The sequence below is a fragment of the Hyperolius riggenbachi genome, chromosome 10 (assembly GCF_040937935.1).
Source record: "Hyperolius riggenbachi isolate aHypRig1 chromosome 10, aHypRig1.pri, whole genome shotgun sequence".
NCBI classification, from domain to species: domain Eukaryota; kingdom Metazoa; phylum Chordata; class Amphibia; order Anura; family Hyperoliidae; genus Hyperolius; species Hyperolius riggenbachi.
Genome location: NC_090655.1, coordinates 14,996,305 through 15,017,772, shown reverse-complemented (window position 1 = coordinate 15,017,772; position 21,468 = coordinate 14,996,305). Strand labels below are relative to the sequence as shown.

The 21,468-nt window shown below is 45.8% G+C and overlaps 1 protein-coding gene across 1 annotated transcript in view; it reads right to left on the bottom strand.

Moving 5' to 3' along the window:
• The window catches only part of DOCK1 (dedicator of cytokinesis 1), a 589,023-nt gene that overhangs the window by 118,998 nt on the left and 448,557 nt on the right, over positions 1-21,468 (bottom strand). The window contains exons 33-35 of the mRNA XM_068258876.1: positions 10,830-10,915; positions 10,495-10,651; positions 2,988-3,028 (exon numbers count right to left, since the gene is read on the bottom strand). Coding sequence (XP_068114977.1) covers positions 2,988-3,028; positions 10,495-10,651; positions 10,830-10,915 — 284 coding nt within the window. The remainder of the gene's footprint in view (positions 1-2,987; positions 3,029-10,494; positions 10,652-10,829; positions 10,916-21,468) is intronic.

Here is a 21,468-nt window from a genome sequence, read left to right as displayed (position 1 = left end):
CCCCTCCTCACTCACTGCCAGACTCCTCCCACAGCACAACAAGCTGCTTTTCCCCAATGCTGCTCTCCTGCCTCCCCCCTCCTCACTCACTGACACTCCTCACACAGCACAACAAGCTGCTTTTCCCCAAATGCGGCTCTCCTGCCTCCCCCCTCCTCACTCACTGCCAGACTCCTCCCACAGCACAACAAGCTGCTTTTCCCCAATGCTGCTCTCCTGCCTCCCCCCTCCTCACTCACTGACACTCCTCCCACAGCACAACAAGCTGCTTTTCCCCAATGATGCTCTCCTGCCTCCCCCTCCTCACTCAATGTCAGACTCCTCCCACAGCACAAGCTGCTTTTCCCCAATGATGCTCTCCTGCCTCCCCTTCCTCACTCAATGTCAGACTCCTCCCACAGCACAAGCTGCTTTTCCCCAATGATGCTCTCCTGCCTCCCCCTCCTCACTCACTGACACACTCCTCACACAGCACAACAAGCTGTTTTCCCCAATGATGACCTCTCCGCCTCCCTCTCCTCTCGCTTCTCCTCCAAATCTGACTGCATGCTGTTAGTGTAAACACACAGTACCAACATGCCGCCCCTGTAATCTCTGCACCTGATGCAAATGTTTCACCTTGCTTCATGGGAGAACCGGCCCTGTGTGCGACTAGCGTTACGCCAAACGTGCATCAATGATGGTGGAACTCTGCAAAGGGTGCGATATGAACCATGGACATAAATCATTAAAGCCTCATACGTATGTAAGATAAAAGTTGTGCGATTGGACTCCGCATGTGTTCATGAAAGGACAGCCACGCTAACAGCTAATTCACTGATCTTTCAGAAGTTCAACTATGTTCTGATATGACCCAAGTGAGTTCAGGAAACTTTGCTACTTGTGAGCAGGGCTGTGGAGTCGGTCCAAAAATCCACCGACTCAGACTCCGACTCCTCAGTTTAGGATTCCACCGACTCCGACTCCTCGACTCCGACTCCTCTAATTTGCATATTACAATTTTGTTGATTAAAAGTATGTAACATCAAATTCGTCTCTTAACTGCCAACGCTTAGGAATTTTACAAGACAACTGAAGTGAGAAGGATATGTAGACTACTAGACTACTATATTTATTCCCTTTAGACTAAAACTAGTCCTTGGTAAGAGTACTTGTAAAAGGTACAAACCGGAACAAAGAACATCTATCAGGCCCTAGGCAATGTAAGTGTGGGTGCATGTAAGAATGATGTGCAGGTACTCTGCAGGGGAATGAGGAGATTCTTCCTCTATTACACATTCTTCATGCACAATCTGAGCAAGGTTTATGGGTGATAGACAACACCTCTGTGTTCAATGTGCACAGCATTCTCAGTGGATTCCCTGCAGCTCTGTGGGGAGTGCATATGTAGAGTATAGTACTACTGTGTAACAAAGTAAACCTGAGACTGATGAAATTAAAGTTTTATACATACCTGGGGCTTCCTCCAGCCGCCTTCAGGATAATCCGTCCCTCGTTGTCCTCCTCAACCACCTGGATCTTCTGCTATGAGTCCAGGTACTTGAGCCAGTCAGGCGTAGTGCGCATGCACACACTCCGCCGCCAGGAGCATACTACACCTGTGCAGCACTATTGCGCAGGTGCAGAATGTTCCTGGCTGTGGGAGCGGCATGCGGCCGGACAGCGCTGACTGGCTGAATTACCAGGACTCATATCAGAAGATCCGGGTGGTGGAGGACAGCAAGGGACTGATTAGCCTGAAGGGGGCTGGAGGAAGCCCCAGGTATGTATAAAACTACTTTTCATCCGTCTCAGGTACCCTTTAATTTGTAGTCACCAAACCAAATTTTAACAACATATCAAATTATTTGATTTCATCAGCAAAGGGAGTGCATACATTTGCATAAATCAGCATCAGTGCAGAATTATTTCCATCTCATTGACCATCTCTATTAGTGACACAGCTACACATCAGGCTTTATTCTTACAGCATAGATGTTATTTAGTATATATAAGAGATTCCTGTGTACACATCATATATACAGTCACAATCAGATATGTATATCTGACCTTAAAAATACGGGGACTGCTTTATTGAAGCAGCACAAGTAACTAATTTTGATTGGTTTATTTCATTTTTGTGGACTAAGCACAGCTATTACTGTATATATACTGTATATATACATTATTTTTAATGACTATTATCTGAGAAATAGAACATTTTATCTTATCATTTTCTATTTTAATTACAGTTACAAATTCATTAGGAGTCGGAGTCGGTGCTTTTTTTCCCGACTCCGACTCCAGGCACCCAAAATTGCCCGACTCCACGACTCCGACTCCACAGCCCTGCTTGTGAGTGTGTGCTGGCACCTAGTCCAATGTCAGATAAGAAGCAATTTACAGCGACTGAATAGGCTACAGAGGAGATGATATCTAATCAAGGGCGGGGTCAGACTGGTGAAAGAGGCGTGTTTTATGGGCACAGCGCAATCTATTCTTCCATACCGCTCTGATAAACAGGCAGACAGGGAGAGCTGACCAATCCAACCAGTCAATCACCTGTATACTGTTATATACTGGGTATCACAAACAGTATCATAGCACATTCATATATAGCGCCAGTATATATATATATATATTTTTTTTTTATTTGGTGTGCGTTGGAAGAGGGGTAGTCTTATACGGCGAGTATATCCCAAACTCTATATTTTAACTGGAAAAGTTGGGGGGTCGTGTTATACGCTGGAATATACGGTATGTTATGTGGAGGTTATGCGGCTTAATTACTCTATATTAAGGGCATGATGCCAAATGCCTATAAATATTTACTTCCAGTTAAATTGACTGGCATCTTAACCTAAATACTTCCCTTGTGTCCACAGTAAGGGCAGACACACACACACACACACACACACACAAATTCACTAAAATTTTAGGAACCCCACTGTGTTCTGATATGACCCAGCAGACCCACAAGACTGTTTACATAACAAAACATTACAAACCTGATATACATCTCTTCTCTCTCAATCTCCTTGTAAAAGTTCTGCAAAGATATGAAAGTCACTATTAGTCATCTTTCCCGATTGCTCCACAGCAACACATGACATTTCACAGAGAGAGATAAATACGTTTCCAAGACAAGTTACAAATTCTTAAAAACAAACAAAAACAAGTACACAAAAGGAGTACAAATGCCTGTTAGCAGGAGTGATGGCAAATGAGATGCGAGTCGTTCCGAGTTGATGTAAATTTTATGAAGGTTAGAGCAATTAAGTGTAGTGTATGCTGCTGCTGTGATTGGTCAATTTCCATGCTGCATAACATTTGCATCGGCTTAGAGTTATTAACACTTCATTACATAGTTACATAGTTACATAACCATAATCATCATTAATTAGCAGCATGGTCATGTGACCAGGAAAAGGGCCCTTACACACGCCCACGGCTGACCACGCCTTCCTTCTCTGCTTACTGTGGTTGAAGGGGGAGGGGTTGCAGCTCAGCCACTCCTCTTCCAGTATCCTCATTAGGAAGGACGGTGAATGGCAGCCTGGCCACATTTCTATCAGTAAATGACCTTTCTGAACTGATTTAGCTTTTGCAAAGAGTTTTTGGTGGAAGGTTTTTTGAGCATTGTTTGGGCCATATACGACGACCAGCGTCATTAGTTGGTCGTTGATATAACCAATGAAGATCAGATATCTGCCATTAGTATCTCTGATAATCTCAAGGGTATTAACTTTAAAGGGAAGGTTCAGGGAGGGTGGGTAAAAAATAAAAATCAATTTCCACTTACCTGGGGCTTCCTCCAGCTTGTGGCAGGCAGGAGGTGCCCTCGCCGCCGCTACGCAGGCTCCCGGTGGTCTCCAGTGGCCGACCCGACCTGACCAGGCCGGCTGCCAGGTCGGGCTCTTCTGCGCTCCAAGGCCCGGAACTTCTGCGTCCCACGCCGGCGCATGCGCAGTAGAGCCCGGCGGACGTCCGATGACGTCAGCGCGCCGGCGTGGGACGCAGAAGTTACGGGCCTTGGAGCGCAGAAGAGCCCGACCTGGCAGCCGGCCTGGTCAGGTCGGGTCGGCCACCGGAGACCACCGGGAGCCTGCGGAGCGGCGGCGAGGGCACCTCCTGCCTGCCACAAGCTGGAGGAAGCCCCAGGTAAGTGGAAATTGATTTTTATTTTTTACCCACCCTCCCTGAACCTTCCCTTTAAGATCTTTGTGGAATGCCATCATGACACCTCATTTTTTCTTTGAAAAGGTACTGTGGAGAATCATTGGGTATTGTTTATTTACACATAGATGTGTATCTTTCTCTACCAAATGAGTCTCTTGTGCAAAAATAATTTGGGAGTTGTGCTGTTTGATCTCATTCCACAAGAGGTATCTTTTGTATGGTGAGTTTAACCCACGAACATTAATGGATGTAATCTTTAGAGACATGTTAATGACTAATCAGCAGTGCTATATAAAACCTCAGGTGAACAATAGGTGCCATAACGCTATACGGCGCCCTTTTGCAGCAAAGGGGGATTAAGTATACGATGGTAGAACCGTTGGTTGGTTCGTTTTGTGTAGGATCTGCGAACCTTGGGTACAAGAAACATTTCTTAATGCTTAGCAAGAAACTGTTTAACATAAAACCATATAACATATATTCAACTGTGGAAACACAAAAAGAAGCTTTGAGAGCAAGTTTGGTCTGCTCTCCTTGTACAAGCATAGCACTAGTAACAGCTATTAGTGCAAGATGCCGAGTCAAAAATAGAACAAATTGTTCCTTGTTCTACACACTGGGGGAAGAACAGGTAAGTACCTGCGGGAGTGTCTGTTGTAGAGGTGGACACTGCCGAAGAAATACTGGAGTTAGGCCCAATAAGTGCAGGCCCCAGCTTATGATGTTGCAAGGCGCCAGTCTTGGTTTATCTTTGAGGAGGGGACATTCCTTAAAGGAGTATTGAGATCTTCCTGGATATTTATTTTCAGGGTTTTCAATAGGCTGCGGCCTGCTGCGATAGAGGGGATGATGTGTTGTTGCCCTTGGATAGTAAAGATGATCTTTGTGGGGAAGCCCCACTTGTATGGCACATTCGCTGCTCTTAAAGCTGAAGTGATTGGCTGCAGAATCTTCCGAAGTTGTAGTGTCTGTTGGGATAGGTCAGCAAACACTTTGATTTTCTCAAAGGGCTCAGGGAGCGTACTGTTCTTACGTATTGAGAAGAGTAGGTTATCTTTTACATGATAACAGAGGTATCTCACGATCACGTCTCTGGGCACATGCGCTGGGAGGTAGGTTGGCTTGGGCAGGTGATGGGCCCTGTCTATTATGAGTTCAGTATCATTGACATTGGGTAAGGCAGCTTTGGTAATTTGTTGGATGTAACGTCTCAGTTCGTTGGTGGGGACATTCTCTGGGATGCCCCTAAACTTAATGTTGTTTCTTCTTGATCTGTCCTCTAGGTCTGCTGATTTGGACTTAAGCCATTTAATGTCAGTGGTCTGTGTTTCAGAGACATCCACCATGACGTTCTGCTCTTTTATGATCTCAGTGATTTTGTTCTCTATCCCATCTACTCTGTCACCCAGATCAGTTATGTCGTTCTGTAAGGATGTGGATAAGTTGGCAAAATCTGATAGCAGGGAAACTCTAAATGAGAATAGAATGTCTTTAATAAAGGCCTTGCGATGCAGCTTGGTCTGTGGCTGGGAAGTCTACAAAAATGGCCGCTGCTTGTGTGATGCTGGGAGGGTCTTTGTCTCTTACCGTGCTCTCTGCATCTTTCTCCTCCACCCGAAGTTTTGGAAGTTTGGATCTCGCCGGGCTGTTGAAGGGAGAGGACTCGGGTGAGATTAACGGCTGGATGTCCTCTAGGTCCTGTTGAGCGACGGTGGTGTTTGTCTGCTTTGCGCTGGGCTGTTTAGTGTGTCGGGCGCCATCTTGGGTTCTCCGGGCGGGCTTTGCTCCGAAGTAATCCGTGAGTTTATGCGGTTTTAGAGTACCGAGTTTGCGCTTTTTAGTGCTGTCCTGCTCGGTCTCCATCTCCTCTTGTATGTTGTGAGTGTCGGGAGCGGATTGCGCCATGGTTTGTGCCGGGTTAGATTCGCCGGAGCGGGAGCTGTTCTATCTAGCATCCGTCTTGCCTGACGTCGCGGCCACTCCCCAGCCTGGCCACATTTCAACCTCCCAGAATGCACCATTCCCCCATTAAAAGTGGAACCATAGTCTGAATTTTATCTGAGAAATAAGTCGATTTTAACGAATCCAATTCTAAGCTGCAAAATGAGCATGCCACTGATCAGATGTAGCCGTGACTGGCACTTGGATACACCTCCCCATGTTAGGGCATGGAAACAGTCACGTGACCACGCTGATCAGCATTAAAGAGTACCTCCGGCATACAAAATGCTGCAGGGTTGGGAAGGGGAAGTCTAAGGATGAAATACTTACTTGATCGGACATCGTCAAAATTCTGATTTTGGTGATGCTCCGCCACCTTCTTGGTAACGCAGTCGCGTCCATGTGTCCGAAGGCTGACGAAGATCTTCGGAAACCTGGGCCTGTGTTGCTGCTTCCCGCTCCCAGCACGGCAGCCACCAATTAGGCAGTGGCTGCCAAGCTGGGCGTTGGGCCGTAATATGCAGGTAAACGCGGCCACGCCCACAGAGTAATCATTTGCCTGGACAAAGTTTGGCTGATCAGATAAGTATTTAACCCTTTAACAACCAACCAGCCCCCCCCCCCCCCCCCCCCCCCTTTTGTATCACTGTCATGACAGGCCCTGTCTTGTTCACTTTAGATACTTTAGCCCTGTTCGTCGGTTTTTTTTTTTTTTTGCTTTTTTTCTTTAAATACAAACACAATAAACGTGTGAAAGGTGTCAGGCATCTAATGCTGGGAATACACCATACGTTTTTCCGCTCGATAGATGGGTTTGATAGATAATTTCCAACATGTCCAATATTCCTTTCCGAATGTTTTTTGGGTTGATTTCTCATAGAAGTGAATGGGAAAAGATAACAAAAACGAATGGAAGATAAGAGAATCCAGCACAGAATCGAGCGGAAGAAACGTTTGGGTGGAAAACCGAGCGGAAAAATGAACCGTGTATTCCCAGCATAAGTGAGGCAGGTGAGGGAGAGGTGATAAGGGCCTTTATACAAGAGCACTGTATTCATCTTGTATACATTTCAAAAGGTAAGGGGATAAATGTTTTCTAGAGCTATTAGCCGTTCTTGGGAAAGTCTCTCTCACAGCTCCGCTTTGTGCAGATGTGTGTGTATTGTGTGTATTGTCTCTGCAGAGATCTGACACATGTTCCTGTGCCTGCTTTGTGCAGATGTGTGTGCATTGTATGTGTATTGTCTCTGCAGAGACCTGACATGTTCCTGTGCCTTCTTTGTGCAGATGTGTGTGTATTGTGTGTATTGTCTCTGCAGAGACCTGACATGTTCCTGTGCCTGCTTTGTGCAGATGTGTGTGCATTGTGTGTGTGTATTGTCTCTGCAGACCTGACATGTTCCTGTGCCTGCTTTGTGCAGATGTGTGTGCATTGTATGTGTATTGTCTCTGCAGAGACATGACATGTTCCTGTGCCTTCTTTGTGCAGATGTGTGTGTATTGTGTGTATTGTCTCTGCAGAGACCTGACATGTTCCTGTGCCTGCTTTGTGCAGATGTGTGTGTATTGTGTGTGTGTATTGTCTCTGCAGAGACCTGACATGTTCCTGTGCCTGCTTTGTGCAGATGTGTGTGCATTGTATGTGTATTGTCTCTGCAGAGATCTGACACATGTTCCTGTGCCTGCTTTGTGCAGATGTGTGTGTATTGTGTGTATTGTCTCTGCAGAGACATGACATGTTCCTGTGCCTTCTTTGTGCAGATGTGTGTGTATTGTGTGTATTGTCTCTGCAGAGACCTGACATGTTCCTGTGCCTGCTTTGTGCAGATGTGTGTGTATTGTGTGTATTGTCTCTGCAGAGACCTGACATGTTCCTGTGCCTGCTTTGTGCAGATGTGTGTGTATTGTGTGTGTGTATTGTCTCTGCAGAGACCTGACATGTTCCTGTGCCTGCTTTGTGCAGATGTGTGTGTATTGTGTGTGTGTATTGTCTCTGCAGAGACCTGACATGTTCCTGTGCCTGCTTTGTGCAGATGTGTGTGTATTGTGTGTATTGTCTCTGCAGAGACCTGACATGTTCCTGTGCCTGCTTTGTGCAGATGTGTGTGTATTGTGTGTGTGTATTGTCTCTGCAGAGACCTGACATGTTCCTGTGCCTGCTTTGTGCAGATGTGTGTGTATTGTGTGTATTGTCTCTGCAGAGACCTGACATGTTCCTGTGCCTGCTTTGTGCAGATGTGTGTGTATTGTGTGTGTGTATTGTCTCTGCAGAGACCTGACATGTTCCTGTGCCTGCTTTGTGCAGATGTGTGTGCATTGTATGTGTATTGTCTCTGCAGAGATCTGACACATGTTCCTGTGCCTGCTTTGTGCAGATGTGTGTGTATTGTGTGTGTATTGTCTCTGCAGAGATCTGACACATGTTCCTGTACCTGGATAATTCTCACAACACAAGAGGAGGTGGGCGTCGCTATGCATAGATGTAATATACCTGAAGACTGGCGAGCTGCAGTTTCTGCCCTGTTATAGAGGGATTCACAGCCGTCAGCCATGAGATATACTGCGCCGAGACCCCACAGGTTACCCGACCCGACTTGTGCAGGAGGTATCGGCGGGGGACAACAAAATGTTTTGGCCTGAGGGGGGGGGGGGGGGACATTGAAAAATATATGGTCTGTTTTTATTCAACCGTCCTGTGTGTGTTTTGTACACAGAGAAAAAAGTAAAAGGAGAAAAAAGAAAAGAATGGGAACTGGAGTTAACTCAGAAAAAAGTGAAACTTTTTGTTTAAAGGAGTATTAATTGACTTAGGGCCCCATTCACACTAGAAGCGCTTTTCTGAGAGTTTTGCGATTGATTAGCATTTTTTTTTTAAATCGCTCCCATTCACTTGCATTAAAATCGCCTATTTTTCCGTGATTTTAATTAAAAAGTGAATGGGAGCGATATTCAAAAACGCTAATCAATAGCAAAAAGCTCAGAAAAGCGCTTCTAGTGTGAATGGGCCCTAAAGGTGGATTAAATCTGTAGCAAAGCAGCCTCTATTTTCAGGTTTCCTTTTGTATTTAGGGCGCGTTTCCATTACTGTGACGCGATTCCGACGCGGAAACCATGAGAACGAATCCGCAGGCGGTTGCGGATTCATTTGCCTTTGTATGCAGATTTTCACGCGGAATCGCTCGCCATTTGCGCTATGCGATTTTAACCATGACAATGCCGGTATTCATTGACATGGGTCATTAAACGAAATATGACCAATTTTGATATAGTAACACTTCTGATACAGGAAACTACTTGGCCAGGTCCCTTGGAGTTTACTCATAAGATTCTACTGTAGTAGAATATCGGTAAAATAACAGATTTTCTACTATTATCTACTTTATCAATATTTTAATATCCCCCAACTTGACCCTATTCTCACTTGAACAACCCTCTATGGATGCCAGCCCCATACTGTGCCTAACAGATCCCCCAACCTCTGCCTAACCAAACCTCCACAAACTATGCCTAACCCTAACAGACCCCCCCAACCTATGCCTAACCCCTAACAGACCACCCAACCAAGGCCTAACCTTAATCCCCCTACAAACTATGCCTAACCCTAACAGACCCCCAACCTCTGCCTAACCTTAATCCCCCTACAAACTATGCCTAACCCTAACAGACCCCCTGACCTAGGCCTAACCTTAATCCCCCCACAAACTATGCATAATCCTAACAGACCCCCCAACCTATGCCTAACCCCTAACAGACCCCCTGACCTAGGCCTAACCTTAATCCCCCCACAAACTATGCATAATCCTAACAGACCCCCAACCTAGGCCTAACCTTAATCCCCCACAAACTATGCCTAACCGTAACAGACCCCCAACCTAGGCCTAACCTTAATCCCCCACAAACTATGCCTAACCGTAACAGACCCCCAACCTAGGCCTAACCTTAATCCCCCCGCAAACTATGCCTAACCTTAATCCCCAACAAACTATGCCTAACCCTAACAGATCCCCCAACCTCTGCCTAACACTAAACCTCCCCAAACTATGCCTAACCCTAACAGACCCATGAACCTAGGCCTAAACATAATCTCGCAACAAACTACGCCTTACCCTAATAGACCCCCAACCTATGCCTAACCTTAAGTCCCCCAACAGAGCCCCCAACCTATGCCTAACCCTAAATGACCCCCCAAACCTATGCCTAACCCTAACTGACCCACCCAAACGTATACTTAACTAAATTGAGACTATAAATGATTAGTTTGGGCGGTGTCACAGGTTTCAATGTAAATTGCCACAATTAGCGGCTACAAGTGGCAATTTAGGTGCTTCACTCTAGTGTGTGTACAATGCTTAATACTGACGTATGCGAAGAAAGTTCTGCTGAAGGAAGACTGACCAGAACATTGACGGTGCAGCTCATGCGGTTCTCCTTGCTCTCATCGTGCATTATGGTCCTGTAGTCCAGCAACCTCTCCATCAGCCGGACCACCAGATTGACGAAAGTCTCTCCATTCTTGGCCAGATACTTGTGCTTCCTACAGTGTTCCAAGAGTCTGAAAGAAGGGAGATAAAATCAGAACTTCACTCAGACGGGTTCCTGAACGAGGTGCTACTTTATCCTTGGAGCTTCATTAGCAAGTATTAATTATAGCGGAAGTGTAAAGATCACGACTTGTTTGTCATTGTCTCCTGTGACTATACTTAGATGCTTCACGGCTAATCAACACTTACATCTTCTCAAACAACACTTTGTACTGCTCGTCTCCTCTCCCGCCTTCCACCTCATGGTCCAACTTGGTGATGATCTCATTCTCAAACTGCAAGAGACGAGAGGACAAGCAGCTTAGCCAACGCATCGCACACAGACACAATAAACACTACAGATAGATTTCCAGCTCCTGCTGCTCAAAATATACAGAGCAGATCATTTTCTGTGGCCAGAATCACCGCTAAAGAAAATCTGCATGGCTCAGATTAGGCTCACTAAAATGGCATTATTAATCATTATTATTTTGGAATGTATATAGTGCCAACATCTAAAGTGGGCCATATATGGGCAGCATGGTGGCGTAGTGGTTAGCTCTCTCGCCTTGCAGCGCTGGGTCCCTGGTTCGAATCCCAGCCAGGGCACTATCTGCAAAGAGTTTGTATGTTCTCTCCGTGTCTGCGTCGGTTTCCTCCGGGCACTCCGGTTTCCTCCCACATTCCAAAAACATACGGATAAGTTAATTGGCTCCCCCTAAAATTGGTCCTAGACTACAGTACTTACACTACATAATATAGACATATGGCAATGGTAGGGATTAGATTGTGAGCTCCTTTGAGGGACAGTTAGTGACAAGATATATATATATATATATATATATATATATATATATATATATATATATACACTGTACAGCGCTGCGTAATATGTCGGCGCTATATAAATACTAAATAATAATAATAATAATAAAAATAATAATATATATGCAAGTACCAGACTGTCCACTTTTAACCCTTTAGCAGCCAATTTGCCGTGAGTTTTGAGTACAGAGGGTTAATGAATGTTGGTATGTAAATAGACCACTCCCCTCAGCACCTTGTTTTCCTTTAAAATCCTGGTCCCAGCAGGATGAGGCATGGCTACTCTTGCTTCTGTTAAGGGGGGAGGGAACCATGATGGCCACACTTGTTAAAGCGGGGTTGTCAGCCACAAAATCAAATTCCATTCAAACACTGCACTGGGTTTATAATGCTGCCAGGAACTCCACCCTGCAGTGCAAGCTCTCCATTCTATTCAGAAATGTCTGTGCTGTAATTATCTTATATCAGTTACCCAGGCTTTATTCTCTCTACATCACCGAATAGATTAGAGAGGGAAGCTTGTCACCTCCCCTCCCACATTCCTGCTTCTCATTGATTGGGCTGAGCACACTGCAGTGTGACAGGCTTGGTTGAAACCTGATCCTGTGCTCATACGTGGTTAGAAAGAAAGCCAGAATGACACAGCAGATTGGAGGAGTATAAAACATCAGGATTTAGCTTTCAGACTGTGGGAAAAAGACAAGGAGACTGCCAGGAACAGAATTCTCTTCATTTACTATATAAGATTCACTGAAATCAAAACGTGAACAGTACAATACATGTGTTATGTACAGTGGCTTGCAAAAGTATTTGGCCCCCTTGAAGTTTTCCACATTTTGCCATATTACTGCCACAAACATGAATCAATCTTATTGGAATTCCACGTGAAAGACCAACACGAAGTGATGTACAGGTGAGAAGTGGAACAGAAATCATACATGATTCTAAACATTTTTTACAAATCAATAACTGCAAAGTGGTGTGTGCATAATTATTCAGCCCCTTATGGTCTGAGTGCAGTCAGTTGCCCATAGACATTGCCTGATGAGTGCTAATGACTAAATAGAGTGCCCATGTGTGTAATGTACAGTAATGTCAGTACAAATACAGCTGCTTTGTAACAGCCTCAGAGGTTGTCTGAGGCCCAGTGCACACCAAAACCACTAGCAGATCCACAAAACGCTAGCGGTTTTGGGTGCGGATGACAGAAATTTGGCCCAGTGCACACCGAGCGGATTTGAATGCGATCCGCCGGCCGCATCTGCCTGAGCATCCGCATGGCTATTGTATTTGAATGGACTGGTGCACACCGGCGGTTTGAGGTTTTTAGCAAATTGCAAACGTGCAGCAGGAGGCACGTTTGCGGTTTGCTACAAACCTCAAACCGCCAGTGTGCACCAGTCCATTCAAATACAATAGCTATGCAGATTTACAGGCGGATGCAGCCGGCGGATCACATCCAAATCCGCTCGGTGTGCACTGGGCCTAAGAGAATATTGGGAGCAACAGCACCATGAAGTCCAAAGAACACACCAGACAGGTCAGGGATAAAGTTATTGAGAAATTTAAAGCAAGCTTAGGCTGCAAAAAGATTTCCAAAGCCTTGAACATCCCACGGAGCACTGTTCAAGCGATCATTCAGAAATGGAAGGAGTATGGCACAACTGTAAACCTACCAAGACAAGGCCGTCCACCTAAACTCACAGGCCGAACAAGGAGAGCGCTGATCAGAAATGCAGTCAAGAGGCCCATGGTGACTCTGGACGAGCTGCAGAGATCTACAGCTCAGATGGGGGAATCGGTCCATAGGACAACTATTAGTCGTGCACTGTACAAAGTTGGCCTTTATGGAAGAGTGGCAAGAAGAAAGGCATTGTTAACAGAAAATCATAAGAAGTCCCGTTTACAGTTTGCCACAAGCCATGTGGGGGATACAGAAAACATGTGGAAGAAGGTGCTCTGGTCAGATGAGGCCAAAATGAAATTTTTTGGCCAAAATGCAAAACGCTATGTATGGCAGAAAACGAACACTGCACATCACTCTGAACACACCATCCCCACTGTCAAATATGGTGGTGGCAGCATCATGCTCGGGGGGGGGGGGGGGGGGGGGTGCATCTCTTCAGCAGGGACAGGGAAGCTGGTCAGAGTTTGATGGGAAGATGGATGGATCCAAATACAGGGCAATCTTGGAAGAAAATCTCTTGGACTCTGCAAAAGACTTGATACTGTGGCGGAGGTTCACCTTCCAGCAGGACAACAACCCTAAACATAAAGCCAGGGCAACAATGGAATGGTTTAAAACCAAACATATCCATGTATTAGAATGGCCCAGTCAAAGTCCAGATCTAAATCCAATTGAGAATCTGTGGCAAGATCTGAAAACTGCTGTTCACAAACGCTGTCCATCTAATCTGACTGAGCTGGAGCTGTTTTGCAGAGAAGAATGGGCAAGGATTTCAGTCTCTAGATGTACAAAGCTGGTAGAGACATACCTTAAATGACTAGCAGCTGTAATTGCAGCAAAAGGTGGTTCTACAAAGTATTGACTCAGGGGACGAATAATTACGCACACCCCACTTTGCAGTTATTTATTTGTAAAAATTGTTTGGAATAATGTATGATTTTCGATCCACTTCTTATGTGTACACCACTTTGTATTGGTCTTTCACGTGGAATTCCAATAAAATTGATTCATGTTTGTGGCAGTAATGTGACAAAATATGGGAAACTTCAAGGGGGCCGAATACTTTTGCAAGCCACTGTAAGTAGACAAGGGTGTAGCAATAGGGGTTGCAGAGTTTGCAACCGCATCGGGGCCCTTGGGCCAGAGGGGCCCCGAAGGGCCCTCCCTCAACTACAGTATAAGCTCTCTATTGGTCCTGTGCTCATACTAAGATACTATGAATAGTAGTAATCATTAGCAAACTGTTCCCCATCCCCCTCTTGCACCCCTGGCACTGTAGTTGCTATTGGCAGGTTTTGGTGCGCCATATCAATAGTTATATATAGAGTGCTTTGGGGGGGCCCCATTGAAAAACTTGCATTGGGGCCCACAGCACCTTAGTTACGCCACTGTATATACTTATATATGTGTGGTTTTTTTTGGTATAGTATGGCTGACCCTCCTGCTTTAAATAAACTACTGAAGGGTAATGTTGACTTACCTACCTTTGAACATACACACCTGGTGTATAGGGTGGAATTATTCACATTTTATTGCACAAAAAAACAAAAAGGACAATGGCCTCAATTCACTAAGCTTAACTTCTGTCTTTAATAACTCTTCTGAGCTGTTTTACAGTTATCACCATGGTGATAGAATTAAAGACAGGAGTTAAGCTTAGTGAATTGAGGCCAATGTGTTTTGCGGGACGCTCCAGCTTCTTCAGGTCTATGACGGTGAAGTGTCAGCAGCTGGTGTTTAGTGAACTTGAGTGCCTCTATGACTTGGTAATGACCCCCAGGCCATGGACATGTACCCAAGGCAATATGTGACATGATGAGATAAACGTGTATGTACAGTGCAAAACATTAATAACCAGGCTGTTTTACTTGCTTTATTTTGCTGCCTGAAAGAATGATTTTTTAGGCTTGGAAGTGACAGCTTCTGCCTTATCAGTAGCTTGGAATATAGTAAACATCACTGATAAGCCAATTACAGCCATACAAGTTTTCCTGGCAGAATACAACTTCTGTGTGCAGGGAGAGATAAAATACATAAACTATTGACTTTTTTCCAACTCTGAGACACTTAATAGGCTGCCACTAATTAGAGACAGTAAAACTTTCAACCTACTTTGTAAATGTATCAATACAAAAGAAGACCATGGGATACTTAAAAAAAATAAAAAATAATTTTTAGTATTTTTTAGTTTAGTAGGAGGATAAATATACCGGTAATGGTGTAGGTTTATTTTCACCTCCGATTCACAGGGATCCCTTGCCTGGAGTCCCGCCTACCTGGTAGATACCTCCACACATGTAAAGACGGAATCTGTCTAACCAACATGGGTAAGGAGCTTTTTGTTATCCACGAAACAAACTCGGTTTGGTTTGGGGAGAGCTTCTTTTTAAGGAACGCAGAGTTACAAAAAACGTGAAAATGGTTTTAAAAGACTTCGAGCCGGGAAAGCCCAAAACATACACCATCTCCATCTAATACACACTGAAGTGAAAAGAGCTACACTGGAAAAGCCCTGTTTCTATGGCAGCGAGCATTAAGGCCCTTTCATACTGTCAAAGCAGAATTTGTGGACATCTCTGAGCGCATAAATGTGGGTGTTATTGGAAAAACAGAGTGACACGTTACTTTTCCTGCTTTTTATCTTTTCACCGCTCTCTCTCGATTTCATTTTTTTTTCGGAGCAAAAATTAGCATAATTAAAAGAACAGAAAACAGGATCTGGCTTTAATTAAAATGACTATCATTATCTCTTCCCATAATTACATATTATCTATTATCGCTTACAACCTTTCCGGAGAATTTGTGCAGCTGATTAATTTAAAATGTTAAAGACTATCGTAAATTTGACCTTTTTTTTTCGTGGGAGAAAAAAAAAAAACGAGTTGAATCTTTGATATTTGCATTCGTTTAGATAAGTGGCGAGGGGGAGAGAGACCGCATTATCCACAAGCGGTTTGACCTTTACTAAGCTGTGACCTCACTGCTAAGCTAAAGGTCTACGCTACATACATACCAAACGGATAGAATATAAGCATTTCATATAGGAACGTAATGGTAAATCGGCTCCGCCTAAAGTGCACCGGAGATAAAAATAACGAAAGATTTCATACTTACCTGCGGCTTCCTCCAGCCCCATAAGCTTGTCAGAGTCCCTCGCCGTCCTCCCGCGGTTCAGCCGCAATCGGCCCCGGTAACAGCTCAGTCACGTCAATTGTGGCCTTCTGCACATGCGTGGACCTCACACACATGTGCAGAAGACCCAGACTAGACGCGACTGAGCCTTTTACCGGGCCTGATCGCGGCTGAATGGGAGACTGCGGGAAGACGCCCACTTTAAGGTGGCCATACATCAGTAGACTTGGTGGCCAATTGACCACATTTGAAAATGATTGGGCTGAAATTGGTCGCATGCATCTATCGGACATGCTGGGAAATCCTGGACTGACATGCTCGATCAGGTGCGCAGTGGTTACGGTGGGCGGTAATCATAGCTCCCAACCGTCCCTCTTTCGGAGGGACAGTCCCTCTTTGGGAGCCCTGTCCCTGTTTTCCTCATCATTTGTCCCTCTTTCAGGACTTTGTCCCTCTTTCTATGTAAATATATATATATATTTCTCTACTAAAAAATGTGTTTGACTCTAAACTTTATTCCCATCCTTTAAATTGATGTGTTACTAATTTTAAAATGTTAATATGAAGGAAAATGAACCAGGATAGAAAGGACCAATGTGGTTTGAATTCTTATGAAATCTTTATGGCATGCGTGACTAGGGGTGTGGCGGGGGCGTGATCAGGGGTGTGGCAGGGGCATGGCTTAAGTGCCCCTCTTATCTCAAAAAGTTGGGAGGTATGTGATAATTGCGAATTACGATCTCGAAACCCCTGGCCGTGTCCCTCAAATGTAGATGTAAACCCCCCTCCGCATTAATACTTTACCTGTCCGGTATCAGCCGTTGACTCTGCACTCTCCTTCCTTCATCATACACCACGTGGTTATCGGAGTATTGCATATGTGGCATGTTTGGTTACGCGGTGTCACTAGGCCAATTACCAAAAGATTGCATGCTGAAATTGATCGGAAATCGGCTTGCAGTTTATGGCGGCCAAAAGATCTTGCTCCAATCAGATTCGATAGCGAGAGATGTCACTTGGTCGATCTGTCGCCAAAATCTCTTGATGTACGGCCACCTTTACCTCCATACGCAATACTTGTGTCCCTGGTTCACCATAACTTACAGTACATCGGGGAGAAAGTAAAGTCAAAGATGTAGATACTTACCCCGGGAGAGGGAAGACCATTTTTCCTCCAGCGGCTTCCCCGTCGCTTTCCGTCCCTCCATTCCAGCGTTAGGACCTCCGAAGTTCAACGGAGCTCGTCCGCACTGAGCAGGATGGGGTAGAAAAACCCGGGCCTGCTCGGCTCCTTGCCAATGTGAAGGTGCCAGCGACATATAGACGGGCTTTGAGGGGGTCCAGGTGATAGAATGGAGAAGAGGTGGGCGAAGCCTCTTGAGGTGAGCATCCTCTTTAAAGCAAACTCATGAGATCCACAGGTCAAAAAGGAAGATCCTCCAGAGGCGCCCAACATCCACCTCCCAAGCACCGATCCAGCACTCTGACTCTCAGAATTCCACCACCACGCTCCTGTACGTGGACAAGCACGTCCACACTGCAGGACGGCATGCGACTGTGCAGAAACCGGGAGACGCCACTTGGTGGAAAAAGTCAAGCCTGTTAGCTACTGCGCAGAAACATGCCCTCAAGCCCTTGTTGGTGTGCGTCGGAGGATCCCAGTGCTTAAACGGCAAGGTGGAGGGGTATGGGGGAAGCCACTGGATTATCGAGAGCCACCCCTCTACTTTGGTAAGTAGCCATTTAGGGGCGTAACTAGGAATCACTGGGCCTCCCTGTTGAACTTTGGATGGGGCCCCTATCCTCCCCCCCCCCTCGTTTTCTGCACTGGTAAACTGAGAACCAGTTATTCTGTTGGCTAGTACATACTTGAATGGGTTTTCCCCATGCAAAAAAAAAAAAAAAAACAAAAAAAAAAAACAGATAGTAGTGAAGCACTGCATGCATTGTCTCTATCAATTACATTTACTTCTGTGATAAAAACTGCATGTTTTCACACATACAGACACACATGATGTGCAGGAAACGCATACAGAAAAAGGCATGCAGAAAACTGACAGACAAGTGTGCTCCCAGTCTCAGCTTATTACACTCATATGCAAAAGTGATGTATCAGGTGAACAGCTTCACAGGTCTGCTAGGCCTGGATATCTGCCGGTGCCAAATCTCAGCTGGAGTGCTCCACAGCTTCAAATATATCCAAAAGAACGAAACGAGACGGCACACAACTGGCTGCAAAAAAGTTGCTTGTGTATTGCGGGCAAGACACTACATGTTACGGATTATGCCATCCTTCATCAGGTGTGGATGATGAAGGATGGCATAATCCGTAACATGTAGTGTCTTGCCCGCAATACACAAGCAACTTTTTTGCAGCCAGTTGTGTGCCGTCTCGTTTCGTTCTTTTGGGCTTATTACACTCACTCTGTCCATCTCTGATGGCTCACAACTGGCTCTGCAGACTTCTCTGGCAGCATCACTACAGTACACAGCATTGGGGAGGAGGTGGAGAGGCTTGGGGGCAGAACTGTCTCTGTAGATTTCTCTAGCATCACTACAATATACAGCAATGGGGGAGGGGAAGGATAGGTTGGGGGCTGGGTGCTGTACACAATGGCCTGCCTGCAAACTGAATAGGGACTGTCTACAAAAATGTGTATGATTTCTTAACAGTGGCTGAACAGAGGCAGTCATTAGAACATTTGTGCAGAGAGCTGAAAGCTTTTTTCTCTCCGTGCCCTTAGTTGCCAGTCTCTGGGCAGGGAAAATAAACTTCTCCCACAGGCCCCCCTGCGGCTGCATCCCTTGCGGGGTCTATTGTCACGCCCCTGTTACCCGTTTGGAACTTTCTTCTCGCTTTAGGTAGACTTTAGTAGTTTGTGGAACCCCTATTTCCAAAGTCCTACCACAGATCCTGCACTAATGAGGGCCAGTCTAAAAGTCTTATACACATGCAGTGTTCTCCCCAGAATTTTTTTCCAGCCGGGTGGCATGAAATAGTAGCCGGGTGGCATGAAAAAGTTGCCGGGTGGGGGCAAGTTGAAAATGCAGGGCAACTCTGCTTACAGCATAGGAGGAAGTGAGGAGGTGAGCCGATGACAGCCGGGTGGTCACCAAATCTAGCCCGGGTGGAGCACCCGCTAAAAGAGCCTGGGGAGAACACTGACATGCTTGGCTAAACTCGGCTGAGGCACGTGCACCGGTTTCCCACAAGGTCGTATGAAGATCTGGCACACCCAGTCTTTAAGCTATAGCAACGGCAGAGTGCATAGTTTCCCTCCATACCCAGCCACCAGAAAACACTCCACCATGTACTGTTTCTTTTTGTCCCTTCTCCATAGCAACAGTACAAATCTCTTGGCTGTAGCAGATGGACACGTTTGTGTAAGCTCATGCTCAGGACTGTTAGGGCTCGTTTCCACTAGTGCGGTGCGAATCCCTGGGATTCCACCGCTGACGAAATCGCATGCGGATGCGATTCCGCGTGCGTTTTTTGCCGCGAATTCGCATGCGATTTCGCATAGGCAGGGTCTATGCGAATTTAACCATGTCACTGCCTGACTCAATTTGTATTACTCTTTCATGCGAATTCGCACGCGAATTCGCGGCAAAAAACGCACGTGCGTTTTCCCTATTAAATACATGGGCTGCGATTCGCCTGCATTCCTCACGCAGGCGAATTCTGCAGGCCTACCGTGCAGAAAAATCCTGCACAGAAAAACGCACGAAAACAATGACAAGTGGATACAGTCCCATCCACTTTCATTGCCTATGCGAATTCGCATGCAAGGCCACGCATGCGAATTCGCCCTAGTGGAAACGGGCCCTTACTCTAGAGATCGAAGCCCGATCCCGATGAACTCTGCTATGTGTGTGTACTCACATGAAACAACAGTCTGCATGTTGGATTAGTATGGCTTTGTAAAATTAAGGGGCTACATGCACGTTGGCAGCTTTGGGTGTACGTTTGGCTTTTTGGGGACAAAAAAAATGACATACCTATAATCACTCTGCTGTCTACCCTGATCTTTACTCTGCAACTTTGCATAATAAGCTTGTCTGTGAAAGCTGCCCGGCGTCGCTGTCAGCTGCTACTGAGATGGGAGTATCATTTCCAGCTGCTACATATGCATGGTCAGCATTCCCACAGATGTGAGGATCCCTCTTAATTTATGCACACTCATAAACAGGGCTTCACAATAGACCCTTTGAGGATGCAGCCGCATGGGGGCCCAGAGGGCCTTGTGGGGGAAGATGTTTTTTTCCCCTGTACTGAGAGACTGACATCTAAGGGCATAGAGAGAAAAAAACTTTCTGCTCTCTGCATAATTGATCTAATGACTGCATCTGCTCAGCCACTGATAAGGAATCATACAAAGTTTTGTAGACAAAGATTTGTAGACAGTCCCTATTCAGTGTGCAGCAGGCTCCCCTGTACAACGTCCAGTCCCAACCTCTCTACTACGTCCGCAAGTGCTATATACTGTAGTGATGCTGGATGAGACTGCAGAGCCAGTTCTGCTCCATCAGACATCAGAGCGAGTGTAATAAGCTGAGCTGGGAGCACAACAGTTTGTAGGTTTTCTGTGTGCATTTTCTGCACACCATGGGCTTGATTCACAAAGCGGTGCTAACCTACTTAGCACGTCTAAAATCTTTAGACACGTTAACCAGGGTGCTAAGTAGGTTAGCACCGGATTTCTCAATCAGATCGCGCGCAAAGACTTGCGCGCAAAGTCCTATGCGCGCGCTAAGTCCCATAGGCTTTAATGGGCACTTCACGCGGAGCGCCTTGCGCTCTGTGCAGTGCGCGTGTAAAGTTTTACACCCGTAAAGTTTTACGCGCATAAAGTTTTGCGCGCGAAAAGCTGGTTTAGACGTGCTAAGGGGGTTTTCTCAGGCGTGTTAACAGTTAGCACCGGTTTGTGAATCAAGCCCCATGTGTGTCTGTATGTGTGAAAACATGCAGCAAGAGAGAGACCGTCAGTCAGAGCCTGGACTGGAGACAGAGAGTGGGGAGGTCTGCAGTCGGAGAGCCAGTCCCATTGTGTGAGTGAGGGAGGCCCAGTTCAGCGCGGCATTGGGCGGGGGGGTTTGGGGGTCCCTTTTGCTGCGACATCATCATTGCCTGCCGCGCTACCTGGGCCTGGCTAGGCTGGCTCACACTAATCCTGTCAGTGTAATGTCTATACTATATTTATATAG